This window comes from Mixophyes fleayi, chromosome 7, assembly GCF_038048845.1.
Source record: "Mixophyes fleayi isolate aMixFle1 chromosome 7, aMixFle1.hap1, whole genome shotgun sequence".
Lineage (NCBI taxonomy): Eukaryota > Metazoa > Chordata > Amphibia > Anura > Limnodynastidae > Mixophyes > Mixophyes fleayi.
In genome coordinates this window covers 18,311,008-18,329,777 of record NC_134408.1, presented here as the reverse complement: position 1 = coordinate 18,329,777, position 18,770 = coordinate 18,311,008, and the positions used below count along the sequence as shown (strand labels likewise).

Here is an 18,770-nt window from a genome sequence, read left to right as displayed (position 1 = left end):
CCACTCTTACAGCTGGTACACAATCATCACCGCAGGTACAATGTGTAATACTAGTCACCAGCGTGGGGTCTGACTTGTACTCTACTCATGGTAAGAACGTCACACTGCATTGTGCAGCCAACAACAAAATGAGTTTACACCGAGACTGCAGCAGATAGGGAGACCGGCTAGGTCTAACGTTACACCGAACCCAGGTAATCTTTTAGGACACAGCCAAAACTGAATTTTACTTTTCCCCTTATCATCACTCTCTGTTCCTCCCCTCATAAAGTGTCAGATATTCAGTTCAGAGATGTGTATCTTATTAAATGAACTTGTTGGCTCAGTATAATACTGTGCAGTGTGATGATTAATAAGAGATTTGAGCCTCTACAGAAGTAACGGAACAGAGGTATCTGGAATTACACAAACGTTTCTTAAATAATGGATCCCTTTGTGATAGTTTCCTACGAATTGTAACTCACACAGTAGAGGAAGCCCAATTTGTGGTCTAAAACAAATATTTATAACAATGCAGCCTAAGGATTCATTAGGAACCAGCGACTCAGACATGGTCACGCAGTGCTTTACAATCTCCAATTCCTACAGAATTGTTAGGCTGCACTCTCAAATACTGGTCCTGCAAACAAAATGGCCGTTCAGCCGTGTGCTGACAACCGGTACAATTTCTTAGTTGTATGTATATTATGACAATACCCTCTGTACGATAGCTAGCAATGAGGAAGCACAAAGGAGAACAATGTAAAAAAAAACAACAACAAAAAACAGACATCTACTTGCAATTTTACTTCTTAAATTTGTAGAAATACATTTAATTTACAGTTAACTTTACAGGAGAAATGTCCTTTAAATAATAAAACTGGCATACAAATTTTATCGAATAAATTTTTTAACAAAATGTATATATATATTTTTTTAAAATCAGGGTCTATGATGTGCACTCCTCTGGATCCCACAGCCTGAAAACACCAAAGGTGTGTTGTAAAATAAAGTTACATTATACTGTGAAGCATATAAAATAAAAGTGCTGAAAACATACAGAATAAAAAAAAGAAAAGAAAAGGAGAATACAAAGTGGTTGACAAAGTTAGAGTTTAGGGAGTCATTAGTCCCTATGCCAATATGCATGGGCTGCCTTGAACACAAGAGAATTACCAAAAACTACAATGGTCATATCAGCCTAGGGGTATGATCCTTTTTCCTTGGAACAGACTACTACATTTAGGGTTCTATCGGGACATACCAGCACTTCCCATACATAGATAAAAGTATGTGAGTACAAGATAAAAATCTTACAAGTGGAAATCCCCAAACAGTACACTCAATCCAAAAACCAAGCAAATGCAATTTCATGAATACTGTGCAATTATGAGCAAATTATCAGAAGTATCAGCAATGTTTCATGCTAAGGTTTAGAAAACCAGTCAGACATTTGCAATAATATATGCAAGTTTAGGATATTAAGTTTGAGAATGTAACAGCGACAATGTATAGTATACTGGTAGGAGAGATCGGTACTTCATAAATAGTTATTGATCCATCATGGCCACAGAGAAGAATAGGAAGATGTCCTTTTATATAGTACTGCAAAGGTCTAGGTAGCCTGAGTGTATTTGGAAAGAGAAAATCGCCAAGTAAGCGTGTGAATAGTTTTGCAATAAAGGGAAAAGACAATTCTTGCATGGACCATTACAAATATTTAGAATACAAAGGCCTATAAATGCAAACATTTGAATGTTATAAATACCTCCAACAAAACCCATAAATATCTTGTAAGTCAGTCTGAGAGGAGTTTGCAGCTTACGAGTAGCCTGTGACATCTTGTGTCAGACACTCACGCTGCAGCAGGTAATATCATGAGTCAGGGGTGACAAAAATGCATAATTCAGCAATAGGCAAGAGCCACGTACATAAGATTTCAAACGATAGGCGCATTGGCTACCTGGCTCCTGGGGACTTGACCAGTCCTGGCAAGTGCAGTGTTTATTGAATCGTATAGCAGTTAAGACATACGTAGGTGCAGACAGTAACCCAGTTCAATATAAGCAGGAACACGCAATTCAGAAATGGATCACAATTCATTCTAAAGTGTGCAGAGTGCGTCAAGAAAGTATCGTTCAGGCGCATTCTCCACTCCCTACAGACCAACCTTGTGTCGGGACTGGACAAGCTAATCTGACAGAGGAGCTCTGCAGTCACCAGTGGCAAAATCTGCACTCCAGGTATCTGGCCCAGGAGCATTTGCCTACTCATGGAAGCAGCCATTTTGGTGGGATAAACCAATAGTCACTAGAAACCGGTGCCTCCGTTAAGTCGCAGGTTCTTAGTGAATGGCTAGGCTGCACAGTCAGCCACAAAATGTTTGCAGGCGACAAGCTCTTAAACTATGTAACCAGGTTTAAAGACTCCCATCAGACAAGAATGGCGTGTGGCAGGGCGCTACAATAACTCTGCCAGAAGCAGAAGGCAGCTGGATGGGAGAGTCAAATTTAGCGTTTATCCAAAGCACAAACAGGCAGTAAATATTTTAATTGTAGGCATTGTCGCCCCACAGGGGAAGTGAAACGACCTCTGCAGACATGAAATCTCTACGGCAAGAAAGTAAAAACACTGGGCTAGCGATGAAGGTTATAGTGGAACGTTTCAGGTTACTCTAGTGAAACAGACGCGTTCTCAAAACCCAGAGAAAGTAACCCACAATATATAATCCAAAACATATCTGGAGGGTGTCTGCCCCTTTAAGGACCCAAACAAATGTAAATATTCTTGCTCTAGGTATTGTTGTGAGAAGGTCCTGGAACCAAGGTACACATATGCTCTGTCTGATCACAGGTACACGTCTGGAAGAAGGGGGGGGGGGGGGGGGGGGGGGGGGGGAACGGAGGGTCAGGGCCCAAAATTAAGGGTAGCATTTATACATTCTAGCACAGGTGTATTGCACTTACCCAGACTGCTAAAAAAAAAAAGTGTCCCACGTGTTGCATGATAGGGGGACTAGGTAGGAAAGTCAGTGTGTTATTATGTGGGTCCCTTCTCACCATCCCCATTTTTTCACTTTTCATCACTTTTAAATCTGATCTGTGTAGAGAGCGTGAGAGGTATTTGATGTGGTGCAGTCTGGACCTAATAGATTACATGCAAGGTTCTGTTCCATCTTGGTAACACTGGGTCAAATAGTTTTAGTGGCAGGAAAGATCAGCTCTGGAGGCAAAGTATTAATAAAGGACAAGTGTGGACGGGCCCACAGTAAGTTTATTGCTGCCAATCAGGGGGTTGACAACACTTACAATTTTCTGCTGGCGTGGACCAAGAACATGCTCACAATAACTTGGCACGATGCTACCCCGTACACTGCCAGAGGCAACACACGAGCTTTACACAAACATCCATCACAGCTGAAATCAACTGCAACTTTATTCTCAAAGACCCGGGCAGATGAAGACAACTGGCTTTAAAACCCACACACCCCCCCCCCTCCCCTCCCCCCAGAAGTTGTGAACCCCAACTCTGATTTGGAAAAAGGATGAATGACCCCATCATCTTATTTACAAGCAGGATCGATATGCAAGTTTCCTTAATACAGGAGAGTGAAAGGTTTAACATCAGTTTGACATTATGTCCCCAATACTAAACCGTCCTGACAGCAGAAACTGTACATATACATAGATGGCATTTCATATGTACTCATCTACTATTGTAGACCACCTTCATTTCATAGAGTCATCCAAGGTTCTCATACAAACAGGTTCCTTGTTCAGCAAAACAGAATTTAATTTGATAATTTACAGACAACTGGAGGCTGTACAGAATAAAATAAATCTGCTTATATACTTTATTATTAGTGCTTATATTCCTAGAAATAAAACATTTGGATTTCTTTGTAGCATATTTAATCATTTGAAAAACATTGCAGACACTTCCTAACCATTTTATATTATAAGAGGGACGGAATGACGCGGCCGGCGGCTCCTGCAGCAGAACGGACCGCGCCACCTGTCACCCTTCGCAATCCTATACACCTCTGACTTTTCCTCTCTTTTCTAGTTTCAGGGACAGAAACAAAAAAAAGGAAGAAAGAAAAACTGCGCTAAACAAAATATTAAAACATCATAAACCAAACTGTCCCTTGTGAGCCTTGGTGCTTTCCATTACAATACACACTGCTCCTCTCCTTCGGTGTGACCACAGGGCGTCGCGTTACCTGCTGAGGTGCAGCGTGTGCCGGGCTGCACGTGACCTCTGGCCAAGCCATCTGGAACCCCCGCTGGCATTCAGACCTCTGACCCCGGTTACAAACCAAATACAGACTGGACAGGCAGCAAGACTGGATCCAGGACATGTTGCATTGATTTAAAGGGACAGAAGTGGGCTTTCAAAACGCACCCTTTAAGCTGTGGAGACATGAGGGGAAAAAAAGAAAAAGAAACAAAAACAAACCAAAAATAAAAATAATAATTGTTCCACAGGCCACCGACTGGGGACCAGAGTCTGTGGATGAGCTTTGTCAATGTCGCCTCATTTTAACTTTCCGAACCGGGCTTCCCTCATCCTCCCCCATATCTGTATAGGTGTCCACGTAATCATAAGGTCTCCGCCAATAGTTCTCAGAGCTGAAGTTGCTTCGCCTCCTTGGTTTTGGTAAAATGACAGATCTCCGGTTCTCCTCTTTATCCATTTCGAGGACGCGAGGTCTGTAGGAAGAGAAGAGCAGGAGGGTAATTTATGGGCCCAGCCAATACTTTGTTACCAACTAAAGACGTAGATCTAAGTGATATCCCCCTTCGGAAAATTAGCCTGGGTCAATCAGCTAACTGGATGCACCAAGACAGCAGTAGTGGAGAAGAATAATTAGCTACAAAAATATAATAATAATAATAATGGCTTAAAGATAATGTTTAGCTCAGCATATTTAAACCATTTGAAATTTTGTTTAAAAAACAAAACCAACCATGCTAGCGTTAAAGAATTCGATGCTATGGCCCTTTAGCACAGTGGTAATAGCTGCTGGGAATTCTATTATCCGACAATAACTTGAACCATGTCCATATAAACAATTGCTTGTTTGCTAGTGGCATGGCTGTCATATACATGGGATATTCAATGAAACCATACACAGTGTATTTCTCTGCCCGTCTGATTGCAATTGTAAAAATATAACAATAGGAAAATAAGAGAGACTTTGCCGTAAACTCGGCAACAGAACCATCTTTAGAGTCCTGATACTGCAGCCGCTGGTGTCAGACTGCTCCTCGGTTATCAGTTCTACAACCTGACACCAGCAGCCGTCTCATCCACTCGAAGGACATTATGCAGCGTGTGCTGAACCTAAGAGTTTATGGGAAATTATATCTGTATAGTTACACACATTTGTGTTACTATTGTGGAAGCAAGTATCAATAATTATCAGTAAGGCCACGGAGCATTAACAAGGCACCCCCAGAGCCGTGTCCGAGGCCACTTACCGGTGAGCAGCATCGGGGTCCGCCTTGCGGTGGGAGCGCTTTGGTTTCAGGATATGTTGTCTGTTGCTTCCAGATAGCCGCTCAACTTGATAACTGCCACTAAGGGACTTTGCTTCCAACCGTGGTGCCTCTGTTCTTGTTCTGGGGCGAAAAAGAAGAACATACCTAAGACCAATGCGGAAACACATACTGCGAGGCCAACTCCGAGGACAGTTCCAGCTGCTGCCGACATGCACAACGGGTCTGAAAACTTCACTCAATCTCCATTTCTCTCACCTCTATTCAAAAGGAGTGACAGATATGACCATGTGTGTGGGCTTCATCCAAACACAATAACTGCCCCCCTCCCCCCCCCCCAACCAGTGTATGGTCACCACACATTATTTCATTAAAGACTGTGGATCAGATGGAAGTGGGGAGCAAAGAACCTTCAGCAAACAATGTAAAGAAAGATTGTAAAAAAAAAAAAAAAAAAAAATTATATATAATTTACTACTCCGTCTATTGCCGAGAGAGTTCATGAACCATATGAAAGAAGCTGTACAGCAAAATGATGTTCTATAAAAAGACACCAGACCTGTTCTCCCTTGTTTGGATGTCAATAAGGAGAGGAGATTAACCTCACGGCAGTTTGTGGATTTTACACCACATTTCTGTACATAATGCTTCTTTGCTGCGTTTTATTAATTCAGCCTTCACCTGGGTCCTGGGATTAAACACAATAGGGTATCTCCCTACCACCCTGCTTGCTTCATCTCTAAGCAAAACAACATTCCTGTCTACAGAGAGTGGCGAGATCCATGTCTCCAGTACACGATAGGTTTGTGACATACGTAGCATGAAACAGACGTTACTTGTTGATCAATTAAAAAACAAAACAAAAAAAAAACCAACAACTTACTTTCTAAGTATTACAACAGCCCTTCTCTCCTTGATGTCCTGTGGTCGAATGCAGTGTGTGATCTCGTCCGCCGCATACCCACTGAAAGAAATAAGAGATAAAGACACTGGTCAAGACCAAGCTTGTAACACAGGGGCTCATCACCAGTTATTTATATAGCGCCACTAATTCCGCAGCGCTGTACAGAGAACTCACTCACATCAGTCCCTGTCCCATTACAGCGTCAGCCTAAATTCCATAACATACACACACACAAACTAGGGTCAATTTGTTAGCAGCCAGTTAACCCACTAGTATGTTCCTGGATTGTGGGAGGAAACCGGAGCAAAGCCATGCAAACACAGGGAGAACATACAAACTCCACACAGATAAGGCCATGGTCGGGAATTGAACTCATGACCCCAGTGCTGTGAGGCAGATCTGCTAACCACCTCTCCAAGCTTGGATATAAATAATGTCTGATTCAACTTAAAATTGCATTCAGTTCCTACCACTAGTTAGGAACCGGAGACTGAAAAAACAAAGAGGATTAGTTGACGACTGATCGTACACAACAGTGGTTCCTTATGGGGTGTGATTAAACCTTGCCATGTACCCGTCTACCATTCTGGCTTTAAGGATATGCATCTACACAAACTGTATAGCCTCACGCTGTATAATAGAACACACAAGCAGGTTTCTCTTCTACATAATAAGCAATACAAATAGACCATAGTTGCCATTGCAAGGGGTTTGGCAAGTTACAGGAGACCACATTGTATCGTCAGAAGGTCCTCAGGTCAACATTCAGCAAAAACAATGGATAGTAGTGAATATATACATGTACCGAAAGGATGATAATAGTGGGAGACGTACAAGTATTATGACAATAAAAAAAATATAGTCTATATTACTCATACATGCAGTGTCTTGCAAAAGTATACAGACACCTCATCAATTCTCTAATTTCACTTAAATTAATCCTCTGCTGATTTTTTGCTCTGTGGTTTTTATTTCATAGCACTAACATACAAAAATATGTTCTGCTATGTTGGAGGTTATAAAAACATCTTAAGGGAAAAACAAACAAACCCCAGAAGTAGTTTGTATGGGTGAAAAAACAAATTGCCAAATGAAGACACGACTCTTACAACTGGCCTCCAGCTTTGATCATTAAGATCAGCCAACACATTTTCTGGAAAAACATCCTACAGGTTGTGGATCGTAAGGCTATCTGACTAAAGATCGTTCCTAAGAAGATAGATATCACGTAATATAAATGCTTAAGTTAGGAAAAGGGTACAAAGTAGTAATGAAGTGTTTGGAAGGTCCCGTGGGCACAAATGGTTCAGTTATCAGGAAGTTTTACGATACATCAAACCACCTAGACGGTACCTAGATGTTGTTCCCCAAAACGCACTGCAAACAAGACAACTTGCGAGAAGCCACAGAGCAAGTGGGACAAAGGAAATGATCCGTGTAAGAGTAGGTCAGGAGAATGCCATAGTAATGGCAGAGACCCAGTTGCAATGCAGGAAAAGGTCACATCTGACCAGAAAGCCAAGACAGAGCTTTCTAGCCAAAGTTAAATGATGTGTGTGGCACAATTTCACTGTTTAAAAAAACACCAAACCTACGGTGACATATGGTGGTGGAGGCATCATGCCAAAAACCTGAAGCCTGGGAAAGGTCATCTTTCAGCGGGACAATGATCCCAAACCAAAGGGCAGACAAACATAATATCAATTGGATTGATCTCATGGCACTACTTGAAACTTGGGGTGCACAAGCGTCATCTGACTAACCTGGAGGAAAGGTGCTAGAGCACAATTTATTTATTTCCAGTAAAATTAGAGATTTTGTTGAGGATGTGAATACTTTTGCAAGGTGTTGTAGAGGATGTAAAATTCATTGTACACGGTGGCCCTGATTATGCATGTTGGCTTTGGTAAAAGCAAAAAAAAAAAAGGGAAAGCTTAAACTGTGAAAGTGTAGCATTTCACTAATGCTTGTGCAACATCGGGGATGTAAACCCAGCCGTTTGTGTATTTATTTTGCACTTCTCCACACACCCCTGTCCTACTCCATAGTTATATAACATATAGAAGTCCCACCCTCATATCTGATGGCTGGAAAGGTCAGTATCTTACAGAGGAGCTTATGTCACTGAATACTAGTGTTAATATGAGTAGGTGGTGAGCTTAGTCTGCCAAGGTAAGATTATCAGCCGTGGACTCCACTAACCCATCACGTAAGGACTGGCACTGCTCCAGCATGGATTTATCATGCGTCTTTTACCTAAAAGGGGTTCAGCTGTAAATTAAATATTTAGTCCTAATCCACTAAAATTTGTATTCACAAAACCATACGCCCTTCTGTACATGACGCATATTGTACATCCCTATGGATATCTGTGAACTGTAAATCACCCCCCCCCCCCACTGTCTGAGGTCTGGACACAGAGGTAGCGCGATGTCTAATACACTTATCCTTTATCGCATTTTCAGTTTTACATGTGAAATAATGTGTAAATTATCACTGTGGACTCATTCATTGATGAATACAAACCAAGGAACTCGCTGTGACAAGTCACATAGGTACCCTAAATGTATTGAGCATCAGGAAAAGATGCATTATTCACAGGTGATCTGGTACCATACCATAAACAAGCAGTGACCATGCACTCTCACACTGCTGCCTAGGACTGACAAGATCCCAGATCCTATTTCGCTGCTCCTAATTTCCTATTACGGATGCGGACAGGACATAAGGAGTGCTTCCCAAATTGGAAAACCTGCCTGACAGTCACATGTGTCCCTGCAAGCAAGCTACAGCTTAAGGTTATATGACAAATATCGCGCAAATCCATTAAAAGTAAAGAAACTAGACACTTAAAACCACATTGTCTTTCGAAGAGATCTGTAAACTTAAGAAAAGCCAGACTCGTGTTTATGTCTTCTAACTACCACGTTCGTAACGACGTTTAACAAGACCGCCATCTCTCAGTTGCGATTCTATCCCATATTATGGAACAACGTTCATTGCTACAATTACAAATGTATAAGTGAGAAGCGGTCAGCGCAACTCAAAACCATCTCCGTGATGGGTGAATATACCTGAACAACACTGTGTGACAAGGTCTTATAACATCCTTCTCCAAAAAGAGTTATAGTTGCCAACTGCAGCTCAATCTATAAATCTCTAAAGACTATAATCCAGCATTTACAACTCTTTAAACGTTTGTCGGCATTATATCTCATGAACACAAGGGAACGGGATGCCTGGATTAAATCATTTGCAAAAAAAAAAGGATCTAAAAGAAACGTAAACAAGTCTAAAAGACAAAAACCTTAAGACTCAAGAAATCAAACTGCCAAAATAAACCCGACTGCTCTGTCGGGAAATGATTTCTCAGATTCTCGCTTGCTGTACTGGGAAATAAAAAATATAATCCCCAGCTTACAAACTAATTACTTTGCCCGCCTTAATTGGATTACATAAATGCCAATAAGGTTATTGCATACAGTAATAGGACCTGTCAGAACGACATGACCAGAATTGTTATGACAATGTAAATGATCTCTTGGAGAGGCCTCCTGGTGAACAGGTCCTCAGGAACATTCAATCGAAACAAACTGCACGGTGCACATACACGTGACTTTTGTTTTTTGCTATGTGACGCACTAAACAAACAAAAACAATAATATTTCTAATGAAAAAACCCTTCTTTATACAGGAAGTTTAAATATAAAACATGACAGCGAAACAAATTCTTGCACCTGGGAAATAAATCAAGCTCCTAGTCCGGGGGGGGGGGGGGGGGGGTATAGGTCAAGATATTGACACTTGGATTTGGCAGCATCCTTTCTAAATATCCAGACACCTACTAGGAAACATGGGTAGTGAAACTCTGTAGTTGTACTAACAGAGCGGAGACTCACTCAGCCCTGCAATATGCAGCCAGTCCTGCTAATATAACGAATCGGACCACGGGCAGACAGAAGGGATGTGATTCATAACATACTTGTGATATGTGTAAGGATGACTCTGCTCTAATATGGATCCTCATAGTAGTAAATGGAAACGGTTACATTTTCTAAAGGTTATATCATTTCCCAAACAAAATCTACAAACACACTCAACTTTAGTTTCTGTAATGTTGTGCTGCCAAGCTGGCTGGATAAAAGCAAATATCCCTCTTACACTTATAACATACAGTTCTTAGAAATAATGCTTCTCGTTTAATGCTGAAGTCGTGATATAAGCATAGGGGTATCAAACACATAAAGCCTACATCAACCCAACACAACTTCATAAACCAGAATCAATGAGAGACACTTGGAATTTCTGATCCAATATGAAAAAGGACGATATACACAATTAACACTCATAATGAGAACACTTGATATTTAACTCTGTATTTCCAATGGATCATAGCTCAAGCTACTCTCTATAATCAGCCTTCCTGGACTCCATGAGGCTCAGTGCACATTCCTAAGAGACCGTGCTGGGACTTTTTGTCCCACAACAGCAGCAGAGCCCCAGGCTGCCGACATCTGCTATACAGTTTACAGGAAAGATCGGGGCCATCAAAAAGCGTTAGAGGACGTCTGTCAGAACCGCTAAGGGAACAGAGACGTACAGGCTGAAGATTACAAAACGCAGTCCACACAACCCACTGCACACAAGTATGAATGGTGGGGAAATATATCCCTTATTGGAAACTGAGTTTTGTTGCAATATGGAAATTTCTCTCTCTGCCTTCACACTTTATATACAGTATACAAACTAAATGCCATGCTTCCCGACACTGACCAATAAACCAATAGCACAATTATACATTATATCTTCGGCCGTTATAAAGAAATACGGAAATGGGAGGTCAAATAGGCTCTAAGGGCTAGATTTACTAAGCTGCGGGTTTGAAAAAGTGGAGATGTTGCCTATAGCAACCAATCAGATTCTAGCTGTCATTTTGTAGAAGGTACTAAAAAAATGACAACTAGAATCTGATTGGTTGCTATAGGCAACATCCCCACTTTTTCAAACCCGCAGCTTAGTAAATCTAGCCCTTGGTGACTAAACAGATATGACAAGTGCAGTCTAATACTTGCATATAGCGGCAACCACTAGGGCTGACGACAGTTCATGAACAACTGTCACTTTCATGTTAAGGTAGAAGTACAAAGGAAAATGGCTGATCAGAACATCACTATGTATAATATACATAATTAAATAACAGACAAGCGATATGTATAAACTCCTGTAATGCCACAATATCCTCTCATAAGGATGGCCTGATGTAATCACTTCAATATATATTGGGGAAACTTGTATATTACAAATTTGAAAAGCACCTCAATTTCTGCCCTTCTGCAAAACCCACTTGGCCTGTAGCCTTGTGCGTATATGACCAGGGGGCAGCTTTGAAAATCTAGTTCTAAATTCAGTAGGTGTTACACCAACCCTACGTAATCTCCTGTGCCGATAATAGTCATTGCTGATTGTATCACTTCTGTACTGTAGGCAACACAACCCTACTGCAAATTACAGATAGAAGTCAGAAGACTGAAAAGACTACAAAGTGTCTCATTGCCTGTATATTAGGATATTATATAAAGGATGAGGACCACAATGCTCATACTACCTGTACCCCTCTTACTGCCCATAGCCCCCCTACTGCCCATAGCCCCCTCCCTACTGCCCGTGTACCCTCTTGCTGCTAACCCCCTACCCCTCTTCCTGCCAAGCCTCCCTACTACCCGTACCCCTCTTCCTGCCAAGCCTCCCTACCCCTCTTCCTGCCAAGCCTCCCTACCCCTCTTCCTGCCAAGCCTCCCTAATGCCCCTACCCCTCTTACTGCCAAGCCTCCCTACTGCCCCTACCCCTCTTACTGCCTAGCCTCCCTACTGCCCCTACCCCTCTTACTGCCTAGCCTCCCTACTGCCCCTACCCCTCTTACTGCCTAGCCTCCCTACTGCCCCTACCCCTCTTACTGCCTAGCCTCCCTACTGCCCCTACCCCTCTTACTGCCAAGCCTCCCTACTGCCCCTACCCCTCTTACTGCCTAGCCTCCCTACTGCCCCTACCCCTCTTACTGCCAAGCTCCCCTACCCCTCTTACTGCCAAGCTCCCCTACCCTTCTTACTGCCAAGCTCCCCTACCCCTCTTACTGCCAAGCTCCCCTACCCCTCTTACTGCCAAGCTCCCCTACCCCTCTTACTGCCAAGCTCCCCTACCCCTCTTACTGCCAAGCTCCCCTACTGCCCCTACCCTTCTTACTGCCAAGCTCCCCTACTGCCCCTACCCCTCTTACTGCCAAGCTCCCCTACCCCTCTTACTGCCAAGCTCCCCTACTGCCCCTACCCTTCTTACTGCCAAGCTCCCCTACCCCTCTTACTGCCAAGCTCCCCTACTGCCCCTACCCTTCTTACTGCCAAGCTCCCCTACCCTTCTTACTGCCAAGCTCCCCTACCCCTCTTACTGCCAAGCTCCCCTACCCCTCTTACTGCCAAGCTCCCCTACCCCTCTTACTGCCAAGCTCCCCTACCCCTCTTACTGCCAAGCTCCCCTACCCCTCTTACTGCCAAGCTCCCCTACCCCTCTTACTGCCAAGCTCCCCTACCCCTCTTACTGCCAAGCTCCCCTACTGCCCCTACCCTTCTTACTGCCAAGCTCCCCTACTGCCCCTACCCTTCTTACTGCCAAGCTCCCCTACCCCTCTTACTGCCAAGCTCCCCTACCCCTCTTACTGCCCCTACCCTTCTTACTGCCCCTACCCTTCTTACTGCCAAGCTCCCCTACCCCTCTTACTGCCAAGCCTCCCTACTGCCCCTACCCCTCTTACTGCCAAGCTCCCCTACCCCTCTTACTGCCAAGCCTCCCTACCCCTCTTACTGCCAAGCCTCCCTACCCCTCTTACTGCCAAGCCTCTCTACCCCTCTTACTGCCAAGCTCCCCTACCCCTCTTACTGCCAAGCTCCCCTACCCCTCTTACTGCCAAGCTCCCCTACCCCTCTTACTGCCAAGCTCCCCTACCCCTCTTACTGCCAAGCTCCCCTACTGCCCCTACCCTTCTTACTGCCAAGCTCCCCTACCCCTACCCTTCTTACTGCCAAGCTCCCCTACTGCCCCTACCCTTCTTACTGCCAAGCTCCCCTACCCCTCTTACTGCCAAGCCTCCCTACTGCCCCTACCCCTCTTACTGCCAAGCTCCCCTACCCCTCTTACTGCCAAGCCTCCCTACTGCCCCTATCCCTCTTACTGCCAAGCTCCCCTACCCTTCTTACTGCCAAGCTCCACTACCCCTCTTACTGCCAAGCTCCCCTACCCCTCTTACTGCCAAGCTCCCCTACCCCTCTTACTGCCAAGCTCCCCTACCCCTCTTACTGCCAAGCTCCCCTACCCCTCTTACTGCCAAGCTCCCCTACTGCCCCTACCCTTCTTACTGCCAAGCTCCCCTACCCCTCTTACTGCCAAGCCTCCCTACTGCCCCTACCCCTCTTACTGCCAAGCTCCCCTACCCTTCTTACTGCCAAGCTCCCCTACCCCTCTTACTGCCAAGCCTCCCTACTGCCCCTACCCCTCTTACTGCCAAGCTCCCCTACCCTTCTTACTGCCAAGCTCCACTACCTCTCTTACTGCCCCTACCCCTCTTACTGCCAAGCTCCCCTACTGCCCCTACCCCTCTTACTGCCAAGCCTCCCTACTGCCCCTACCCCTCTTACTGCCAAGCTCCCCTACCCTTCTTACTGCCAAGCTCCACTACCTCTCTTACTGCCCCTACCCCTCTTACTGCCAAGCTCCCCTACTGCCCCTACCCCTCTTACTGCCAAGCTCCCCTACTGCCCCTACCCTTCTTACTGCCAAGCTCCCCTACTGCCCCTACCCTTCTTACTGCCAAGCTCCCCTACCCTTCTTACTGCCAAGCTCCCCTACCCTTCTTACTGCCAAGCTCCCCTACCCCTCTTACTGCCAAGCTCCCCTACCCTTCTTACTGCCAAGCCTCCCTACTACCCCTACCCCTCTTACTGCCTAGCCTCCCTACCCCTCTTACTGCCTAGTCTCCCTACTGCCCCTACCCCTCTTACTGCCTAGCCTCCCTACCCCTCTTACTGCCTAGTCTCCCTACTGCCCCTACCCCTCTTACTGCCAAGCTCCCCTACCCCTCTTACTGCCAAGCCTCCCTACTGCCCCTACCCCTCTTACTGCCAAGCTCCCCTACCCTTCTTACTGCCAAGCTCCCCTACCCCTCTTCCTGCCAAGCTCCCCTACCCTTCTTACTGCCAAGCTCCCCTACCCCTCTTACTGCCAAGCTCCCCTACCCTTCTTACTGCCAAGCTCCCCTACCCCTCTTACTGCCAAGCTCCCCTACCCCTCTTCCTCTTACTGCCAAGCTCCCCTACCCTTCTTACTGCCAAGCTCCCCTACCCCTCTTCCTCTTACTGCCAAGCTCCCCTACCCTTCTTACTGCCAAGCTCCCCTACCCCTCTTACTGCCAAGCTCCCCTACCCCTCTTACTGCCAAGCTCCCCTACTGCCCCTACCCCTCTTACTGCCAAGCTCCCCTACCCCTCTTACTGCCAAGCTCCCCTACTGCCCCTACCCCTCTTACTGCCAAGCTCCCCTACCCCTCTTACTGCCAAGCTCCCCTACCCCTCTTACTGCCAAGCTCCCCTACCCCTCTTACTGCCAAGCTCCCCTACCCCTCTTACTGCCAAGCTCCCCTACCCCTCTTACTGCCAAGCTCCCCTACCCCTCTTACTGCCAAGCTCCCCTACCCCTCTTATTGCCCATACCCCCTCAGTGCCAGTGATCACACCCCTGGCTACCAGTGCCCATACCCCCATAAAGTCACAGTGCCCACACACACGCCGCCCCCCGGTTACCTGAGCACGGTGACGCTGCCCCGCCGCACCGGCAGGAAGAGCACGGGCTCGGACACCCGGATGGGCTTGAACTGGAACTTGCAGCCGAAGCAGAGCGCGGAGTCGCTGAAGAAGGAGACGGAGACGATCGGCCGCTCGAAGATGTGGATGGGGTCCACGTGGGAGACGATGCAGCCGCCCGGCTGGTAGTCGTTGATGACGGCGCTGTTGACGAAGCCCTCGGGGATGACCCCGCGCTCCACCAGCCGGCTGATCACCAGCTCCTGCACCCAGGCCGGGATGTCGTCCACCTCCCCCCGCTGGTACAGCCGCTCCTGGCCCGGGCCCCGCTTCTGCAGCTGCGCCCCGTACGTGTAGCCCTCCCCGAAGAAGTACTTGTTGCGGAGCGGGGCCCGGTCCACCGTGTGCTCCCGGTACAGCCCCTTCTCCGCCCGGGACACCACGTCGTCTATCTGCGCCTCGATGCGGGAGCACTCCTCCGGGGAGAAGAGCCTCAGCTGGCGGATCCCGCTGCGCACCTTGTGGGCCTCCTCCTGATCCTGCTCCGAGGCCACCGCCGCCGTCGCCTCCTCCTCCTCCGTGTCCGACGCCGGCTGCTTCCGCTTCCTCACGGCCGGCGGCTCCTTCGGGGGGTCCCGGTACAGGGACTGCAGCTTCTCCCGCAGGTCGGTGTAACCGCTGACGGCCATGGCCGCCGCCTCCGCTGCTCGCTCACCCGGGGCAGGAGCCGGGCATGGCCGGAGAGCTCGGGTCACCTCCAGCACCGGAGAGAGCGGCTCCCGCTGCGCCAGCACCGCTACCACAGGCCCCAAGACGAGGCCGGAGTAGATCCGTTCTGCGATAGGCTCCGCGACATGTCAATCACAGCGGAGGGCGGGGTAAATGTATGACACGGCGGCCTCCCGTCAGGACCTCGTGAGGTAAGGCTGCCCTCGCAGATGCCTGTCGTCACGGTGAGGGAGAACGTCATTTCTGCCAAATAATAGGAGAAAAGAAATGAGAGTCGATCGGTACACTCGCGTAAAAGCATTCTTAGCGCGTATGTGGCATTTATTTGTAGACTTAGAATATGATCGTTTATGTTAAGGCGCCGGGGGCACCTTTTGTTTTGGGGCTACACTTTAGTGTCGACGTGACTAGAGTAACGTTCCCCAGGGTAGGGAGTACCAATATGGCGGCGAAGGTTTGGGTTACTGGTGTACCAGGTTAATTGGCTGATAGAAGGGAAGCTCCGCCCTTAAGTCACCTGTGGTCTGCATTGAAATGGGGTATGACTTTTTTTTATATATATATATATATATATATATATATATATATATATATATATATATATATATATATATATATATATATATTTCATTAAGGATACTAGTGAAAGCTGTTACTTGCTAACTCAATACATTTTAGTTGCAAGCTTTAGAGCACATGGAAACTAATATATTTGAACTGAATATTATGCATTAAATAAGTAATACGTTTTTATACTTGACTAAATATGTCCATCATGCTCTTTGCAGCAGGCTGCCATGTTAGGAGGGAGGAGCTTCTGCAACTGAGCAGACACAGAGTGGATGACAGCCTGTCCCACTTGCTTTGCTTAGGTTTGTGTGGATTCTGATGAAGCACCGTAGTGCATTGGCTCGTCCCATTGTAACGTGATTGCTTTTGTTACACTTTCTGCTTTTTATCTTTTAGTGATGACGAAGAGTAACGTAGGACTGTAATCTTTTTTATTTATCTGTAACCTGTCACTTGTCTTTTGAGGACTGTAGGGTCTTTATGTGACTACGGTTTTTGTTTTTACTTATTGACTTTGCAAATTTCAGGAAGCGTGCACAGCATCATACTGGCCATGGAGGCTTTTGCCTAATCATACAGAGCGGAAACATCTGCTTATGGATTGGTATTGGTTTGTAATCATACACAGGGTCAGGGTCCCTGATGTCACAGTAGCTCAAATGCCTGGGTTCTGCTTTCTGATCTATATGAAATCCCATTAGGACCCTGTGCTATGGACTATCATTATTACATTATTACAGGTTTCAAATTTGGAGTAGACCTGCAAATGTGCTTTATACAACACAAGACCCAATCTCCCCTTGCCCTGAGGTGGTGCAGAATGAAAGTTCTACTGCAGAGTAGGAATGGCCGTTCATGGCAGGAAATGCCCTTGATAATATCTCATTACACTAATCTCGCTCCACAATATTAAATCTTGTTTCTGCAGCTGTGTGCCTACTCACTAAGAACATCTTCATTACGGTCAATTCCTCCTTTCTGCCTGTGATAACTGCTCCTCTGTAAATGAGGCCCCCCTGCTCTGCAAACCTAAGCGCCATGGAATAAATTTACCAGTTCTAATCAAGGTGCACAGCGGCCACAAAGCTTAATTTGCCCTGAGTTTGTTTTGCTCTTTGTAAACTGACTTTCTGTGTGTTCCTTATTTAGCGTGTGCGTTGCATAAAAGTATGTTTAGTAGGGTAACAGCTCCTCTGTATACTTATAGAAACTAAAATACCTGTTAAACTCAAATGTGTGATGTTTTTGGACATTTAATAAAGCAGATTCTAAATTCTGATTTTAGGATAATAGGTTGAAAATAAAATAAGAAAATATTGATCTCTCTTTGAATTTAGACATAATATTGCTTATTGAAAGCTTCATATTATAAAGCATCTCAGGAGTCTTTGGTTTGACGTTCCTGGCTGCATGGATACCTCCAGTGTTGTCCTCTATTACAGCAAATTCTTCAAGCGTCTGGGCTGACTAGCATCACAGTGTGATCTCCTTGTCCTGTTTTGAACTTCTCTGTTCCTCTCCCCGCTTGCCTGCCAGTTCGATTAAGCAGATACGAGCTGCTCTCTAATGCACTCTGACAGGTTCTGTTTCCATCCAAACTCACCCTTTTGTCATTCTCTTCCAAGCCTCTGGCAGTACAGGGTTAAAACCAGCCTGAGCGTGTACCTGTCATTATCTGCAAATGTTCGCGTGGCTTACCCCCGTCAGTTCGCCTTTGCCACACTGACACAATGGGTTTTTGTTTTTAGTAAACAACATGTATCTCACTACAAGTTTAATTAAATAATATGCAAATGTCACATATATGCAACCAGTCAGATGTCAGCTTAAATAAGCCTAGTAAGTTACTAGTGAATTGATAGGCTCATGAATATTGGTTTAGCCCAGTGGCTCCCAAACTTTTGCAGTTTGCGGCACCCTTAGAGTCTCCATAATTTTTTCAAGGCACCCCTCCAAAATAATTACCGAGCAGTCCCGTTTTATAAGTAGTAAAAAAAACATAATAAGTATTTAGGTCAGGACAGAAATGCTTATTTAGTTGTATGCAAAAATAATACTCATACATCCAAGGGAAAATAATATTTTTATATATTTTTTTCAATTATATTTCTGTCAAAGAATAATTTACAGCTAACTCACTCTGTGCCCCCTTCATCTCTACACACTGTGCCCTCCTTTATCTCCACACACTATGTGCCCCCTTCATCCACACACTCTGTGCCCTCTGCATCCACACACTCT

At 45.6% G+C, this 18,770-nt stretch overlaps 1 protein-coding gene across 1 annotated transcript; it reads right to left on the bottom strand.

Moving 5' to 3' along the window:
• Positions 1-3,746: 3,746 nt before the first annotated feature.
• On the bottom strand, positions 3,747-16,086 carry ALKBH5 (alkB homolog 5, RNA demethylase). Its single transcript, XM_075179221.1, has 4 exons — positions 15,231-16,086; positions 6,364-6,444; positions 5,463-5,603; positions 3,747-4,691 (listed from the first exon to the last, which is right to left on the bottom strand). The coding sequence occupies exons 1-4, from the start codon at positions 15,917-15,919 to the stop codon at positions 4,505-4,507; spliced, it is 1,098 nt and encodes a 365-aa protein (XP_075035322.1). The 5' UTR covers positions 15,920-16,086; the 3' UTR covers positions 3,747-4,504.
• Between the last annotated feature and the right edge of the window lie 2,684 nt (positions 16,087-18,770).

Coding starts and splice junctions, on each gene's coding strand:
- ALKBH5 (XM_075179221.1), bottom strand. CDS start 15,919: ATGGCCGTCAGCGGTTACACCGACCTGCGGGAGAAGCTGCAGTCCCTG. Junction 5,604..6,363: donor GCTGTTGTAATACTTAGAAA/GTAAGTTGTTGG, acceptor TTTTCGCCCCAG/AACAAGAACAGAGGCACCAC. Junction 4,692..5,462: donor GACCCCGATGCTGCTCACCG/GTAAGTGGCCTC, acceptor CTCTTCCTACAG/ACCTCGCGTCCTCGAAATGG.